This window comes from Armigeres subalbatus, chromosome 3 (assembly GCF_024139115.2).
Source record: "Armigeres subalbatus isolate Guangzhou_Male chromosome 3, GZ_Asu_2, whole genome shotgun sequence".
Classification (NCBI taxonomy): Eukaryota; Metazoa; Arthropoda; class Insecta; order Diptera; family Culicidae; genus Armigeres; species Armigeres subalbatus.
The window spans coordinates 347,544,627-347,564,074 of NC_085141.1; the positions used below are offsets into that span (position 1 = coordinate 347,544,627).

The 19,448-nt window shown below is 39.3% G+C and overlaps 1 protein-coding gene across 3 annotated transcripts in view; it reads left to right on the forward strand.

Moving 5' to 3' along the window:
* Positions 1-4,004: 4,004 nt before the first annotated feature.
* Positions 4,005-19,448, forward strand: part of LOC134225976 (paired box protein Pax-6-like) — a 181,385-nt gene continuing 165,941 nt past the window's right edge. Inside the window, exon 1 of one of the 3 annotated variants that reach the window (XM_062706459.1) lies at positions 4,005-5,120. In XM_062706459.1, coding sequence (XP_062562443.1) covers positions 4,952-5,120 — 169 coding nt within the window. In that variant the 5' untranslated portion in view covers positions 4,005-4,951. The remainder of the gene's footprint in view (positions 5,121-19,448) is intronic. The other 2 variants (XM_062706457.1, XM_062706458.1) reach the window with 2 other exon arrangements.

Below are 19,448 nucleotides of genomic sequence, written 5' to 3' on the forward strand. Positions count from 1 at the left end.
TGAAAAATACATTAGACACGCGTTGCTTTTCCGTCTTTGTATTATAATGAGTATGGCTGCGTTCAAAAGGAATAATTAGTCGCTTACCAAGGCGATTTCCAATAGATTTCCTTCCCAACTAACATACTATTAATTTCCAGTGCGCTCATGGAAATGCAGAGGATTCCTCGGTCTCTTATAGCAATAAGTATCGAACTAATTTTCCTCCTCTTTTCCTAATTGACTGTGAGGACGAGGCCGGCATCGCTATTGGTCTTGAATTAAAGAAACTCCGAAGCATGTACAGTGAGAATAGCTTTCTAGTTTCGAGAAAACTATTCAATTGCTGATCTGTTCATTATTTGTTGTTTCTCGGCCAATCACGACTAGCAACTACGATGTGTACAGTCAATCAAGCTGAGCTAAGCAAATATATCCAAATGTTCAAATGCGATTTGTGTGAATCATAAATGCATATAGTTTATGTTTATGATCTACCAGTCAACATAAAACGAAAAGTTTTAAAATTTTACATTAAATCTTTTAGATATCCGGTACTTGGGGGATCTCCCTCTATGTATCTTATGTATAAAATACGTTTTTGGTGTTTCGAAAATTGTCGTGGTGGAAGCGTCAGTGGTGTACTGCCGTCGCTTTTGATTTTGTACTGTGTAGGGTTGTTGCAATTTACATGGACTTTGTTTTATTTTGCGAAAAATACTTTAAAAGAGAGTGTCCCATAATTGTGGAAAACCGCTTGCTTGTAGGCACAGTTATGGGACAGTTTTGAAATTAATAATTTTCAGTCATTTATCACAAAATCTGATTGAAACTCGACTGAATAGTATATAATGAGCCTTGATAATGACGCCGTGCCATTTTTTCGACTAGAGGTAAAGAATTTTATTACTATTTAAGCTTATGATGTTCATCGGGAGCGCTTCTTAAGCTTCTGCCGGAAAAGGACAATATTTTGACAGCCGTGAAACACAAAATTTTGATTTGCACAATGCAACAGATGGTAGAATAACAATAAAATATTGTTACAGAAATGTATTTAGAGACAAACAATTTCTTGTCGATTAGTTATTCAGTTTGAAATACAAATGTGTCCCATATCTGTGTGCGTCCCATAACTGTGGGGGTATAGTATTGCTGGCAGTTCTAACCGTGCTTCTCTCTGTGGGACTGACTGTAGGTGAAAGACATGAGACAGCTATGCCTAGTACGGCAGTGTAGTACTATTCCAGTACCGTTTATCAATAACACGCAAAAAAAAACACGATCACTAATTCGTGAATCACGATGTATTTCAGTCACTGTTAAGGGAACAACAGTGACGTTTTTTGGAGCGTTCCGGGGAGTATGACTGGTATTCCCGAATTCGTCTCTTTATTTCTCAACAAGTACTTTTCGAGAAAATCAAAGCGTGTTAAAAAGTTTTCTTCATCGTCAATAATTTTCCTCAAAATCGGCCTAATCTGGTGATTATCATTTTACATAAGTGAACTTCCGGTTACAAAAGAATTGATGGGAGCGACGGTGGTTCGTTAAGTATCTCAATATGAATTAATGGAGTTAAGCTAAATTCATTCTCAATAATTATTTGTTCTTTGTATTGCGTAGTAATTATTTTATATTTAGCAGATCAACTGAGTCCATAACAAGTTTTCAATTGGGTCCTAAAATGAAGAATCGATATTCGATATTCTTTCAGGGAACGATGAAGTAAACCATCCTAAACGCGTCAGTTTTTACTCCGACTCAAAAGTCGAAAGGAACATTGTTGAATATGAAATTTAAAAATAGATGGAAAATGCTTCCTCGACATTTTCGGTCTTGTTTGACGTACGGAATAATATGATTCAATCGCACTAGCAAAACACCGCAGGTCACTTGACTTAACCTTTGACAATTAATATATAGACCTGACGTTTTGGTTCATTGGTTCTGACAGATATGTTTTCTTTATAGCAATAGACATTGCTCAGCCCAAAATATGTCTTAAAAAGTCTCAAACACAAAAATATCATTCTTACTGACTTAGACTATTATAAGAATTTATATAACTTCGGTTCAAGTATTCTTGATCGATGCACTATCGTTTGCAACCATAAACGATGTAGGGCTTTAGGACCCAATTAGGTACATGCATATTTTTATATTGTGAAACATACATAAAATTGTTGACTAATTGTACATCCTTTATCGTCAGCAGACTATGCGTAAAGTTAGAAGTGCCGACAGGACCCAGCTCGAGTCTTTATCAGGGTTCGTATTTTCAAGGTTCAAGTGATTTTCGGGTCGGAAGAGAATCTTTTTTCGGAGTTTGTAGTGAAAAGCATCTTTCTACTAGAGCGAACCTAGAAGATAAACGAAAATCGTGACTACTTGATGATTTTTTTTTGTTTCATCGTGTTTACGCCTCACTCACTTTTCGAGAAAATTTTCAGTAAGTAATAACAAAAACTGTATAACCGCAACGGGATTAGAACCTAGAACCTCAACAAAAACGGCGATGGGGTGCGGTCAATAAAGCCGTACCACCACATCGACTGCATGTATGGATTAGGTTGTTTGTTCCACAAAAGGCTACTCGTTTTGCAATTGGTGATGGCAAGTAGGAATTTTCAATTGTTTTGAAATTTGTAAAGTAATCAGCGCTTGATGCAGCCAAAATAATTTTCCATTGTCAAACAAAAATAATTGTTACCAATAATAGCAGAACTAAAACTAAAACAACAAAGTTGAAGGGCCAACACTGGTTGACAACTTAACACGTAAAATAATTGCACACCAAAAACAAAATGAAAAAAAAAGTCTGCTGAACCTGCTAACGTGTTGAATTGTTAAATCTAGTGAATCAACGTTATTGTTATAACTAATTTGGTTGCACTTTTTGACTTTTCGCAAACAAGTCAAACGAATTCGTGTAACTATAATGGCAAGTGAAATTGCTCGCACATTAGAGCTTGGTTATAGCGCACTTTGAATTTTGTTTCCTAGCGCACTGGGTATGACAAACAAAAAGCGCATTCGACAGACGTAGACGCCATCATTATTATTAAATGTTTTGGTCTCTCAAGACGGATGCTGGGCTGCATTTTAAGCCAAATAAAATCTTTTGTTGATGGCTTAGTTTATAAGCAAAATTTAAAACAGAGACAAGGATGCCCTTTTAGCTTTTGAATCATTTAACATCTTGGCTTAGCAGAGCAATTGACATTTTTAAGTGATAAAATATCATTCTTCAATTAGCTTTGCAAGCAATGAAGTTGAACATTTGTGTGACTAATTTATTTATTCAATCGTCATTTACACTACACCCAACTAGAGTCTTAAGGGTTTTACAACTCGAAAGATTGACGCACTTTTCAATGCACAATTATTTCCACAGCACTCCCTTCGATGCAAACTTGAACTAGTTTATTTTATTGTATTCATTTTCAATTTGCTGCAACTCCCGTCGCTATTCTTCAATTATCACCAATGAAAGCTTCGCTGTTTAATCCCTCGCCAGGGCATCGCTCACCCGGCTCAACACATTCAACACCCAACGGCAGGCAACGACCACAACACCCGGTTTAGCTTCACACTCTTTGCGTCCACTTCATGTTTTCCTTCTACCACCCACCTCCCCCTGCAGGAATCAAGTACCAAAACTGCTTCCATAAACAGAAAACAACTCCTATCTGCCCCTCACCACCCTCTCATCATCGCCATCAACAACTTCGCCCATCGTCCATATATGCAAGACCACGTAAACTCAGTGGGTTGCGACCAATTCGCCGTGTGCGCGCCATCTCGCTTGCTCCAACCCGTGCGCCAAAGCGGGACAGCCACAGTCAGCCAGCGAGCACGCCGCGTACCGCACAGTTCCACCCATCCGGATCTCTCTTGCTTGCACACTGGTTCTGAACTGAGCGAACGCGGCCGCTACCGCTGCTGCTGGTTGGTAGTTGTGGGCTCTCCAAGCTCAACGGGTGCTTGATTTTGCTCAACGCTTTCGTGCTTCTCGTTTCCTGCCTGCTTTCAGTCTGTTATTGCTATCCACGCGGACAGTTGTTACGCGCGCGCCCCGTTCTACTATCCGCGCTACGAACCAGTCCAGTTGTGCCGCCGCTCGTCGATCGCCGCACGTTTAGGTGAATTTGTTTGTTTTTTGGCGCGGTGTTCAAAATGCTCCTCTGTGGAAGGACTGTGATTGGTTTAGTGGCGACGATTGTCGCGGTGACAGTTTCCGGTTTTACTGCTATCGAGTGAGTGGGGTTCAATTCCGAGTGACTTCGGGTAGGACGCACCTACCCAGCTGTGGAAGATCGTAGTGCAGTTTCCGTAGAAAGAATTCTAGAGAAGATTTCCAAGATGCAAGAAGGCCGAGTGTGAAGTACGTTGTAGGAAGAAACCCGTAGGCTAGAACAAGTGACGGATCGAGCGCAAATATTCAAGTGATAATTAACGCCGCATAAAGTAACTCGAACGAGGTGCGATCGACCTCGAGTTAATTAACTCGATCAACAAGTGGATGTTGCCGTAAACGTGACCGAGCGAAAGAAGTGTCACTTCCATTTGTCTGCGATCAACTTTTATAATTAATTAATTAGCTCCCGCAAAAGGTGACTCCGGCGAGCAAGCGATCGAGTGAATGTGTCGTTCAATAACTGGAAAGCTTCAGGGAATCGACTACCGTGCGCTCGCGTGCAAGTGTTTGAATGTCAATTAAACTCACATTAGCCCGCTGGTGACAAGTGACAAGTGGTTGATGCGGGTTCAGCGCAGAGCGTCTTTCGCAAGTCCGGTGTGACCTTGGAACATATTAATGTAACGCCTGAACCAGGAAGACCGAATCTTTGAGAACGCTCATAGTGCGGTGAAACCTTTCCGAGAGGTGAACCGGAAGGAACAGAGCGCAGTCAACGAAACGGAAGAAGACGCAAAGCCAGAGCAGTGTGGTGTTTTCGCTGTGTCCCATATGATGTTGATTGGATCGGCGATCGGGAGTGAGTTCGCACAGCTGCCGACCAGTGGAGCCGCCCCGTGGAGTATGGAACCACCGCCGAGGGTACCCGGGTCCGGTTTGCCCGGTCAGCAACCGCCGGGTCCTCCACCGCCACCGGCAGGTTTGCAGCTATCGCCCACCGGTAAGTCGAAGTCTCCCGCTTGGGATTGTTTGTTACTGTTTGCCGGTATCGCGCGCGCCGACGGGGTTAATTGCTACCCTCCTGGGACGGAGGGAAAAAAAGTGGTGGGAATTTTCGCCGGTAACGGTGCGGAGGTTTTGATATGATTGTTTTGTTAATTTACACCGTGTGGTGCGATACGCCGAATGATAATGGGTGACCCCGGGATGAGCATTAGCTGTGGATCAATAACTGCGTTTCGATATGGTATCAACCAAAAATGTATGGAAGAATGACCCCAGGATATTTTATAATTGCAATCAAACGTGAACGAGGCAATTCTGTAGTGGATTTTGACGTAAACTACGTCTAAGGGGAGACTCGGATACAGGGTGACAAATGAAAATTTCCAAATCCGAGACCGTCACGAAATCATGTAAGATTTTAAACGTTAATAGCGCCTTGATCTTTCGATGGATTTTGAGATTTATATATCAATCGACTCGAAACTCTCCACCAATTTCCCAGTTATATTGAAACATTTGATTATCAACGTTAAAGTAGGGTATTGGACCATTTTGGCAGCACCTCTTTTTCCCGTTCGCAACGTGAGTCTCATTCGGCCGTCGTTCAGTGTAGTTGGTTTTTGGGCTCTTCTTTTTGTGCGGTGCTTCGCACCAGTTTGCCACAAAAAGTAGGGCCAGAGCAGTGACCGCAGTCGGCGATATACATACAAGCGAATGTTTGTGCAAGGATACGATGATCGATTGTTAGCAACGGCAATGCAATGTCATAATGCGATAATCGCAATGCAGATGAACAAACATGTTCGATTCAAAGATAACTTAGGAAAATGGTAAGCCATTTTATGATAAACTGCAAATTGTTAATTATATTTTTATTATTAAATATGCGCCAAAATTAAAAGAATTCAATTTTAATTCAGGAAGTTTGAATGCACTTCAGATACTCTGTGGGTACAATCATGCGGGGCTTATTGTATACGGCTATAGCTTCGGAACGCATACTTTATTGAAACGGGCTATATGTTACAATAGAACTATTACTTTCTAGCTCCCGAATCTAAGATTCTTGCAATCATATTAATAATATGGTTGCACGAATATGTTATCCATAATGCCACTGCCAGATAGTGGAAGTTAGATTGTAATAAAATAGCACAAATACCCTATTCCCGTCCGCAGCGTTTACTACTCTGGCGCATCTCAACAGAATGGCTTGGCAAATCCCGAATATGACTCATATTCCGAACACTGGCGTTTTAGCGCCCTAAAACTAAAACTGTCATTGGTTTTCTGCACTGAGGATCAAGATAACAAACGAATTCAAACTCCTGTGGAGAAAATTACACGAATAAAGTTAAAATGGACATTTAAAAGCTAAAGTTCGGAATATGAGTCATGTTCGGAATTTAAGTCAAAACGGTACAAGGCTAGTATTTGTTGATTTCTAGTTAGCGCAACCGGGTTTTATCGACTCGTGCTTCTTTGTCGGACTCAAAAATACGACTACTTATCCCTTCTGCCAACTATTCCTCGTCACTCCAAATAACAGAAGGCGGAAATTCTGCCAAAGGTCCAAGGCTCGTATTCTTCCACCAGTCCAGGGCCGATGCGTATCGTCTCGCATCTGTCGTAAAACCGCTAAATCGTGGTACACGCACTCACACGTATACACCCCCAGCAACAAATATATTGCATATCGATCACAGTAACTTATATATGCCCGAATTCTCTCACAATATGGTTACTGCAACAAGATTGGCTGAACGTGTGCTGCTTGTGATATCGTAACCATGTAACGCTAGTGAGTTATTTTTATTTCAGAATAGTATTATTTAATAATCATACTCCACTATTTCCACCTATATATAACTACAAATAAACTAGAATAGTGGTCGAAAATTTGGAATGAAACTGAATCCCTATTAATTTTACTCTAAGTCGAATGCAACAGTTGGAATTGCGACACGGGGTTGAGCAATCTGACTGAATTCGTTTGATGATGTTCATATTAACCATCAAAAATTGTTGTTTGGTGTGGTTTATAATCCTCCAGGAATTGATTGCTCATGTGTGCTAGATGAACAGCTATCTTATTTGTCTCTAAATTACACCAACATTTCAATGTCATGTGACTAATTTGCTAATAACTTTTTTCACAAGTTATTTACAATTCTCGCGCGTAACTGTATAGATCGATTTATCTTCGTCGATGTTTTCTTTTTATTATTGTACCGAATTGCGCTAGTTTGTCGATGTTTTTCCATATAATTTTATAACCACAAACTTGGAATCAACATCGTCTAGTAAAGATATGTGGAAAAAGTTAAAAAAAATTCAAATGTAACTTAATTAACTAGCCGTGTCGTGTTTCAAAAACGGTCTTCAAAAACCGACAGACAAAAGTTCGAACAATCTTTGTTCAATCAGCATTTTAAGCGCTCTCTCTAAGGCTTTCGAAAATAAAAGGTGGTTCTTATCAGTCCACACCAGTCAGGTTTTAGATCAGGACGTAGTACAATGTCTACTCTGTTGAAAGTTCATATTGATATCCACCAAACCAAAGTTAAAACCCCAGAATAATCCACCTAGCGGTGGTGGTGCCTTTCTCGTGTATTATTAAATGTAACGAGAAAAGCCCATAAGAGACGTCAAAATTGCACTTTAGTGAGATAGAATTTTTGAAAATAAATTCGATTCTATTTTTTTCCCGAGCCGCAATTTTCTTATGGTTTGGAATTAGTTTTGAATGCAACAGTCGCCGATCATGATCATTTAAGCGGTATTCACTTAACAATGTAAGCAGCTGAGTATCTGATTATGGAAATGTTTCATACACAATCACAAGGGTCATATTTCATATCGTCTATGCAACATTTCTATAAACAAATACGCAGCAGCCTACGCCTACCTTTATTGTGTTCGCTGGGTGTTTAACTTTTCCAGAGCAACGGGAGCTTTTGGAGTGCTCTTTTCATGATTTATTTCAAATTGCGTTGCTATGTTTCATTATTGAGGATAATTTACCAATGATCACAATATATTGTTGAGAAACTGCAACCATTGAGGAGCACTCGCGTACAACACTTTCTTATATCACGGCACAATACTTCATATGACTGCAATGCTTTCTTCGTACTTGCAGTTGTCTTATGGAATCAACTTCCAAACGAGATAAAATCTGTACATTCTGCAGCAAGGTTTCGTCGTGATTGCATGAACTGGCTTAACGGGGGAAATTGAAACAAGTGGAGCAACAGGTCAATGAACAAACTATAGTAGTAGTGAATTGAAAAATATTTTTTTATATAGTTTAAAAATGGCATGAGCAACAATAGAATCCGATTGTAGTAATGAATTATTGGCAGTGGCTGATTTTCTACCCGCCGCTTCCACATCCAGGCGCTATTGTATATGCGTAAATAGCCAAGAAGAGTTAACCCCCAGAAATTTGTATGGCGAAATACATCTAACGCGGGTTTTCTCAAAATGAGGAACTTTCCATGAAAAACTATTTGGTACCGGTTATGGAGAATGGTGTCCGCTACTACGCCTACCAAATATTTTATCGATGAAGCTGCCTAATTTTGAGAAATCGAACCTTAGATGCCTTTCGCCATACTGATTTCAGAAAGTTAACTCCTAGTGTGCCGCTGTAAGCACGCTCAAAGCAGGCGATTCATTGTAACCCAGATTAATCCACCTAGCGGTGATGGTGCCTTTCTCGTCCATTTGAAAATAGTTTTTTGGCCACTTCTATAGTCCAATCAATAGGAAACAATGGGACAGGATTCTGCGTCGAATGCAACTTGTTGCGAGCAAATCGGTTCAGGATAAGTGTCCGAAAAATGAGTAACACTTTTGCTACATTTTGGTACGTGGGTGCGCACAGACACACACACACATACACACAGACATCACCTCAATTTGTTGATCGGTATATAATACTATGGGTCTCTGGGTCCTCTATAAAAAGTTTGTTTTTGGAGCGATCATATAGCCTTTACGTATACTTAGTTTACGAAAAAGGCAAAAAGTTATTACGGAGAAATAGAAAAATTTGGAAAGCTTATAAGCGGAAATAACGCGCAGGGGTAAATCCCCGCATAGAGAACAAATCATGTATAGTGTGCGTTGCATTGAGCTCAAACATTAAACCGAATAAACTGTGATAAAGCCCAATAGTAATTTGAATGTCTTGTACCTACGTAGACATGGAAGGGTTTAATAATTAAATTCTAAAGTATGCCTTCGTATAGCTTTAAGAGTTTATGTTGGTCGTAATGATTCAACCTATGCAAACATCCGGTCTCGCAGCAGGGCCGTCATGTCAGTTCTGTTCGAAGTCCCAATAGACATTAGGACTTGGGCTAGTGTGAATTGAGCAGCACACATGTGGATACATGCAACTCATCTGTAAGTTCAACAGAACTCATTGTGAAACCTCATCAAATCTTAGGAAAGTTTCACAACTAACCGTGGCCAGCCAGGAGAGATGTCGACAACTCGGTTGCTTCAACTTGTTTGACATTCAAAGATGGCCTAATATTCTTCATTGCCATGCTCTCCCATGCCTGCATTCCTTCGTGGCGTATTTTTTATTAAAGGCCAACTTCTTCACCTCTTATGCCTCAAGGTTTAAGCGCATGACTTAGCACCGCTTAAGGGTTGAGAAAAAAATTAAACGAAGCACATTGATTTTGCGTTGGATTGATTTGAAACACGGTGTTCGTTTTTGAGTTTTTAAAATAACTTCGTTTATAATAAATATTTAGTCGCTTATCAAGGTGGCTTCACATGAATTACCTTTTCAACAAACCAAAGATTTCTTTCCCGTGGCGCTCACGGAGATGCAGAGCATTCTTCTTATAATATTATAATAATGAGTATCAAACTAATTTTTCTATCCTAATCCTAAATTGACTGTAAGGGCGTGACCAGCTCCTACTGTCCATGGCAGCTGTTTCTTTCACTCAATTGAAGTCGGTAGAGGATGAAAATTAGACAACAATGTTTGTATGCCTCATATGCACAAACACATATACAAGGACAAACAGACAATTGCTTGGTTCGTCAAGTTGATTGTATATAAGACTATGGGTCTCCGAGCCTCCTATAAAAAGGTTGAGTTTGGAAGGAAATGATATCCTTTTGTTACAAGTTTTTGTATGAGAAAGGAAAAATTATTTCTTCATACCTGGCAAACTGCAGTCGTAAAAACTTTGCGATCACATTTCTGAAACACAATCTTGTGCGGCCTAGTTCTGCCGAACGAGCTATCACGGGGTGTGCTGTCTAATCGCGCATGCGACTCCGTTCGTTGTCCCACGAGGAAAGAGGCAAAGTAATGGCCTGCTATTTATTAGTTAGTGTTGGCTACCAAACCGTTATACGATATTTGCATATCTGTCATAAATTCACTCTAAAAGTGGATTGCCCAACTCCTAATATATCTCACCCTCTTATTCCCCTTCTTCTTTCACTAAAAAAAGAGGAAAAAAACCATTGACTTAGGATTTTCATAAATAACTCTTCCAGAGCGCCTTCAACTTTTGTTTAAGTAAAAACCGTTGAGAAACAACACATTTGTCAATCCAGCGTCTTCGACATCAGAAGTCGAAACCGATGTGTAAAAAAATTTTATCAGACGCTCTTCCAGTGTCGTGTCTTCGACACTACAAGTCCAAACCGATGAGCAAATCATTCATTCCGACGCTTCCCACAGCGTCTTCGACATCACAAGTCGAATGCGATAGACAAATCGTTCAATCCGACGCTTTTACAGAGCGTCTTCGACACTACAAGTCGAAACCGATGAGCATATTTATCAATCCGACGCTCTTCCAGAGCGTCTTCGGCATTACAAGTTGAAACCGATGAAAAAATTTCCCAATCACGCCCACAGGATACTTACAAAACAATTATTTCCAACCAGGAACAACCTGGCAGGATCGCCAAATGTGCGGCCTAGTTCTGCCGAACGAGCTATCACGGGGTGTGCTGATGTCTAATCGCGCATGTGACTCCGTTCGTTGTCCCACGAGGAAAGAGGCAAAGTAATGGCCTGCTATTTACTAGTTAGTGTTGGTAACCAAACCGTTATACGATATTTGCAAATCTGTCATCAATCCACTCTAAAAGTGGATTGCCCAACTACTAATATATCTCATCCTCACAAATCTGCATATGATTAAACAGGTTTATAATAATCCTCACTAAATTTCCTTTCTGATAGAATATTCACTTCAAGATTCCTTGCTTCAAATAAAATAAATAAAACGCGGTGCATTTCGTAACGCGACAACATTGCTGAAATGAACTTTTTCGTCGTTTGCAAGGCAAGTGCGTTTTTTAGCTCTGGTATATGGTGTGGAATCTCGATTTATTCCAAGCACTTCTCGTATACAGAACAGAAATAAGGCTGTGAACTCAAATTGTGGGTAAAAACGGAAATTACAATGAAATTCGATGGATTGATTTCAACACCACCGCGTTACGCTGATCGACAAACAGTGTTCTGCAAATGGTGTCGCGTTACGCGAACATGTTTCTCGCTGATAGAGTGCATAATTTCAGCAGATTTCGATGCGGCATGTTGCAATCGACATATTGTTACATTATCTATCTTTGAATTATTGTAGAATTGGTGGCCATGATCTGGTGTTTCGACTATTGAGATTTTAGGGACTAACCGGTCATCCAAACAAACCACCAAAACCATGCATGTCACATTTCAAAACGTAATCAATGGTATTAGATTTTCTGATATTTATGTTAGTCACGCCCAGGTACGATCCGGATATGAATCATTTGTTTGAGAAACTGCATAAGTCCATTTTACACTACACTGGATTTTGTTTTTACACGATTTATATGTTCTCAATTTTGCACTCATCCTAAATGTTAAACGCATATCAATTATCATGTGATTTTTCTTCGATTTATCCTGGATTTTTTGAAACATGTTGCGAAGAGTTTGGTGGTAAATTGAAGTCACACGATCAAAAACACGAGCGAAAAAAAATCGTGTAAAAACAAAATCCTGTGTATTTCGAGAAAACAACAAAAAACTGTTTTCGAACAAATTTGCACCGAATCTTTCGATTTCTTCGATACAGATCAATAGTTTTTGGCAAAACTCAACATCCAGGGGAACTTGCAGTGCAAAAAATGTAAGCAGTACTCCACAATTGCTCTTCAAAGTACGTGGACATATGTACAGTCGACTCTCTACATCTCGATGTTCTATATCTCGATATCTCTCCCTATGTCGATGGTTTCCCCAGTCCCTTCAATCTACATACATTTGGGCTTTCTACATCTCGATAACCTCCCTATCTCGATATCTCTCTATCTCGATGGGTTCTGATCATATTTTGTTCAAGATTCACTCTCCTTATGTCGATATGTTCAAATTTTTAGGCTACTAGACCATCTTTAAACATCAACATACACGTCATCAACAAGAAATGACACTTGTTTTGTTGTCGTTTTTCATAGCAACGAGCTTTTTTTTGGATCTAGTACCCATTTCTATTTTCCTTCCATTCCTCGATCTCTCCCTATCTCGATGCCTTTCTTACCGTGAGATATTTTTTCATGGTATTGTTTCCATAACAAAATGCTGGTTGCCCCTTGATGCGATGGTGCAGTGCATAACGCTTGGAGGGGAAGTCGGAGAAAATTTTATCACAACCACTGTGACGTCAGTCGTCGTCATGCTGTGAAATGATTGCTAAGACGCGACTAAACCGACGCACTACTACAAGCAAATGGTTGTGTAATACACAAAATGATCACCTCACCTTCTTTTTACCATATTGATCTCGATGGTCCCCTCAACATCGAGATGTGGAGAAAACGACTGTAGTTTCTCAAAAAACGAAAAATTTCATACATTCCTGAACAACAAATTTTTTTCGTATTTTTGCCAGAATACGTATTTTTGGACGAGGATTCAGAATATATAAAAACTCATTTTGGCCAAAATGTTACATATGAAGTTTCTCAAACAAACGGTTCATATGTTTTTAAGTACGTGGTCAGATGATCGATCTCCCTAGAAGTGATTTGTTTTTTTAGATGAAAAGTTCTGTGTTGCCTTTTTTCTATGTTAACCGTTTTAAAAGGTGATGATGGCCCAAGAAGCTCAGAAATGTTGAAGATGTATCTTTCTGTTGTTTTTAGTCTTCTTTTCTACTGGAACGTGGTATGTTTTTAACTTTTTGTTCATACATGTCAGAATACATTGGTGTATGTCTCATGTCTCAAGCAATATTTACCACATGAGCGGACGCGTCGTGCACTGAGTTGCTTACGTGCATTTTAAACCCTTACGCTCTTGAGTTAATATTTTAAGAATAGTGTTGATGTCCTGATATGAAATAAAACACAGAAACCGAATATAACATGTCTTTAATAACGAGATTTTAGCCCTAAATAGGTTCATCTCGATTAACATAACTGGGAAATCAATAAATTTCCAATGTTTCACACAGAAGCCCCCTGTTTTCCTTTTCAATAGACCCTTATTCTTGCAGTGGTTGCTGAAGTTTGTTTTCCTGATGCTATCCATTATATTTTCAACTGCCGGTGACCAACGCTCTAGGCTGTGTAAATCTCGGTGAAATTCCATAAGCTGAAATATCGGCTAAATTGACGCATGGTTACGGCGCCTCCTTTAAGTGTTGCAATTAACTAACATTTGTTTTCAACTGGGATATTAGTAGAAATTCATGAACCAAGCATTGGGCCGTGCGGATCTCGGTTGAAAAAAAAAAATATTTTTTCTGCTCTCCAAAGCCAAAAATATGTATAAGAATCAAGATAAAACTAGTATCGAAAACCATTTTTGCGGCTCCGTAACGCTCGGAACTTTTCAAATAAACAATTGAAGCAAAAAAACGTCCTACATGGTCGCTACATCCGTAAAGAGTCTGAAGGTCCGTGAAAAGGTAGAAGGAAGCCGTTTTCGGGAGCAAACTGTTCGCTACGTTTACTCATATGAGTACATGGTGATATCGAGGATGACCCCTATGAGTTTTTGTACCTAGTGTAACTTCGTGAAAAATGCTCCGATTTTGAATATTAAAACATGAAAAGAAAGCTCTTGACGAATACTAAGAGAATCCGAAGTATTATTTTTCCAATGTGTGTACTTTTTGTGTAGTATCAATTATGCGACTATTTTCGTAACGCGACACCATTTCAATGTCACTGTTTTCAAAGTACACAAATTTCAAGAAAACAAAAATTTTCGAAGCAATACAATTGACTCACAAAAAGGCCATCATAAACTCTACTTTATCATGTATCAACCAATACATTTGAACCTAAATAGGTGCGATGGAGCACATTTGTAAAAATTAGATTAGGAAGTATTTTTTTCATACTTAAAGTCTACTATTTTGAGAACAGATGCTCTTCACAAAACCGTGAAAGGATGCATTCTGCTATTCGTCGAGAAGTGGTCCTGGTGTTTTTAAGCCTTCATCTTCCGGAATCAGCAGGAAAGTCTGAATTTATTTTGCTAAATTTTATGAATTCGTTTTCGAGAAATTTGAAAATTCTGCAATCAAGAAGCTGTACCAAAGTGAGGAATGGATACATGTGCTGCTGCAGTATTTGATGGTGTCCAAGTTTCTCCCATCGCCCGGGCTGCATCAAACACAAAATTGGAAAGAGAAAATCTCGAAGAAGTGCGTAGAATGCGTCTAATTTATAAAAATGGCACATCCTTCCAATCTGACGAATACCGGATCGAAGATTTCGTCAACTTAATTAAATGGTGGTCCCGTTTATTATTCTGGAACGATCCAACTGCTATGATGCTGGGAAACACAAACATGGTGAGCAAGTTCCGATTTGTCCTTCAATATTACACAGCAACCTACTCTGTCTCTTTAAGAATTTACTTTTTTTCTCTTCTGTTCAATGCAATGTTCAAAAACTATGTACTAATGAAAGCTCCCTCCATGTTCTCAAACTTGTATACTATAATATTAATGTTGTCGGGAAATTCAATTGGCTAGTACATATAACGTTCTACACCTGTTAATATTTTAATATTATAGATAATTATCTGTATATGGTTTCCTCGGGATGGATATTAACAGTCATTATCCAGCCTTAAAGAAATTTTAACCTAATTATATGCCTATTTAAAAAATCAAAAACGATTAGACTTCCGTCAACTTTTTCTATCGGATGTTCGACTTTCTATTGGTAGTTTTCTAAATATTTTTTCCTTAACAAGCCCACTCACCCTCTAGACGAACGTAACAATTTCTAACGCAATATTGTGCACCGACAAGCCCCGAGGCGGAACGGTATGTGGAACCGTATGAAGGAGCTTAAGGCCAAACCAGAAAACCAAACCAAACTTGAAAATTCGAGTCGTGACAATGGTTCTTATGGTGGTATAACAGAGAGTGGGAAGTAGGATTACAACAAAATCTTAAGGCTCCTTACGCTTTAGTATTCTTGTTCTATTAAAAATTCGACTCCTTGACCCGTTTGACTCATTGTCGCCTTCGAAAACAATTTTATTGTATTCAGTCAAGTCACAGTACATATAATTTTATAGTTATTCGGAATAATTGGTCTAAATAAATATGTATCGACATTCGCATTAGTTGGTCAATTCGATTACTGACTGAACACACTTCAGTGGTGACGGGTGATCGTAGCTCATCAGGTTGTTTAATCAATAATTCACCGATAATTTATTGTTTTGTAGGAAGATATTTATCACTGCTGCTTTAAAAACTGTGTTACAAGCAATTTTAGTTACATGGTGAGTCCGTTCCATACTTAAATATATATATATATATATATATAAACTAATTTCACTAAATACGGTCTGAGTTCAACGATGTATATTTATGATGTATCATGGATATAAATCTTGATCCCGGAAGTATAAATATATTGCATATATCCATTTGATATCTGAATGTATTTATGCGGGGCTTACTGTTAGTGATAGTGACCTCAGGTGGACATGAAATACCAGGCACTCTGAAATGGGTCACTGGAGCAGCAGTAGAGCTAGCACTTTCTAACTCCCGGATTAAATCTGACTGTTTTAACAGACAGCTTTCTTCCATAACATCACTGCCAGACAGTGGGGGTTAGTTTGTACACACACACACACACACACACACACACACACACACACACACACACACACACACACACACACACACACACACACACACACACACACACACACACACACACACACACACACACTTAAAGTCTACTATTTTGATTGGCTATTAATATATGTTCCCAAACTAATTTTCAGTAAAACAAATGTTTTTCTTACAATTCAGTATATGCATTTTCGTTTCCTAAATATATTGGACCCTAATTTTCAGTTTAAAATTTTGGTACCCTGGCGTAGAAGTGCGTGGAATGTGTCAAATGAAAAAAAAACGGAAAGCTCCTCGGATTTGTTGAAAATTGTTTTGAAAATTCTCAAAATCACCCAATTCTTTTTTGCCCACTCAAAATATTATTTTTGGGCATAAAAAATCAAAGGGGGGCAAAATTGTTTTTAAATATTTGTATCGGCCTTATGCAATACCCATCTACAGTATTTGGTCGTAAACCAGCATAAGGGTTCGGGACTGGCATAAGTAATACAGTACGATGCCATAATAAGATCAGGATGTGTAACAAAAGTAAAATAAACAAATCAATTATTCATTGCACCCAAAATACCTGGTTAAGGCACAATAAGTGCTATGAACAGGAAATTGATTGAGAAAAAATATGAATGATCAGGAAAGAAACAATAAAGGACACGAATGATGAAGGTGTGTTGGAGAAGATATAAGCCAAACACAATTTAGGCTGTTAAAATATTTAATAAAAAATATTTCCTACTGGTCCCCGAAACGTTAAGGAGGAGGGAGGGGTTAAAAAAATAAATAATTAAAGTTAAAAAATAGATGAACACTTCGGATTTGTTAAAGAATGTTTTGAAAATCCTAAAAATTTCCGATTTTTTTGTGCCCTCCTAAAATATTATTTTTGATCAAAAAGGGGGATCCAAGGGGAGAAGACAAGTTTTTTTTTTTTCAATATTTGTATTGGCTTCAACAAATAATACAAACTTGGTGATCATATGGCTGCCGCTTCTGCCTTATTCGCAGGAGGTCGTGGGGTCAACAGGCCCGTTCCATTTCTTCTACTTTATATCTTTTCATATATTTCTCATGTTCTAGCAATCGCTGGAACTGTAAATAGGCTTCCGTATCGTTTCCATCTTCTATCCATATACCTACTAGTTGATTCACTCTAGCAGGTAACTGTTAGAATTCGAAATGAGCGAAACTCTCGACCTGTGCACATTGAGGTTGGAGAGCAAATCCCATGCTCCCATCCATTCGTTCCTTGTGCAATTGCGATTGCTCTGGTCAATCACGGAGTAGCAACTACGAAATGCACGGTCATCATACTCATGCTCATGCTCATTTGTATTGGCCTTAAGTAATAAAATAAAGTATGACCATCCCCGATTTATTTCATGATACTTTAATTTATATTTTTGTTATAAATTTGCTAAATAGTATCGAGAATTTTTCAGAAAATATCGGTAAAGTCGGGAAAGGTATCAGCAACGTACTTTGACTACTGTAATAATCGTTTAAAAATGATGTAACTAGAATGCCTATTATGGCCACCCCGTCTCCGCCTATTATGCCTATTATGGCCACCCGTGTAAAGTAGCTTTACTCGATGAAAGTTTGCAGGATATCGTTGATTCCAACGTTAAACTTGTTCTAGGGGTCCATTATACGCACGGAGTCCATTACTAGCTTACACTTACTTCTAGAATACTAAACGTGCGTACGATGCTATGTTATTTTTGTATTTCTTTACCTTCTTGATAGTACCCCAGCCGGGGATGTAGGGATAGGAGTTTAGAGGTTTAGCTTATTGATAGCCAATTAAACCATGTACTACAGTTGTTGGAATTGACAACATTTGTCTATAACAGACTAAGAGTGTATGTTTCCCTGGTAAGTTTCAGCGGGAAGTCCACTCTCATTTTGTTGACATCACCTGAATGATAATAATGTCTTGGATTTTTTACAGAGTTTAGAGCCAGGCTTTGGGCAATTTGGCGAAGAGGCAAGCAGTCGAAGATAACTTGACTTATAGTGAAGGTTATGCAGAAAAAGTCTACCGAATCGTCAATGCTTGCAAACGTATCAATAGTCAATCCGCATAAGTACTTGCATCATAGAAAGGAGATCCATCCTCTTGAAATCAAATCCCAGAGGATTTTCTTTATTTTCTAACTAAATAGGGACGGAAATATCAACCAGAATGTTCAAAGCCTTGTGATTCCCTCGATTCGTATCAAAGTCTCTGGAGCATCGGATAAGAACTAAAACATCAGAAACCGTAGCAACCGTTAAGAAAATATTAGTTTTGAAACACATTTTAATAGTAAACTAGGAGACCGATTACATATCCCTAGTCCTTATGGAATCGAATGGGGTCTGTATTGAGAACCAGTTGTTCTCGTTAAAGTATGTATTTATTCTGAATGCAACAAAATATGGACTTGCGATTTGATTCAAATGCCTAGTCTCATCTCCAGGCGTGTGGTGCAATAATTTTCTGCCTCCAGTCGAGTCATCCCTGCTGCATCACAAAACCAACCTACAGCAGTTCCATCTTTCATAATTGCAACCCGATGCTTACTGGGAAATCAACGAGTTAAATCCACACATTATGACCAGTGAATGACTTGACACAAAACATTGCGAATCGAAGCGCAACCCGGAGCTACCAGCGAACTTAACTCCGCACGAGCATGATTAGAGTTGCAGCAAGTAATTACAAACGGTACACGGTCGCGGTGATGTGCGCCGGCTTGAATTACTTGCAAGTGCGCACCACTGACTGTGAAACCCACTGGGTAGGCACCCAGCAGAGCCCGGTGCCGGTGGTGGTGTGTTCCTAGAAACGCACTCTGGCTTTCAACGCTCGCCCCTTGTCATCCATTGCTGGCTGGTGGTTGTGCGGTGATCCGAAACGGATCACCATTCAACAGTCGTAAAACACTTCCCAGGCACTCTCGGGCTGGCTTGGGATGATGAGACAGTCTCGATCAAACGCACTCGATCGATCAAGCGTCGCGTCGCTCGTCCTCGCGGTTTCGCATTTATGATCAATTTGTCGTTCGCACATTACAGAGCTACCTGCTCCCGATTTTTCCCGCGCGCTCGACAACTACAACATCCGATATTATGATTGGCATACATAAGCAATATTTGTCATGTTGTGCGTGTCCCGGTCCCCGTCG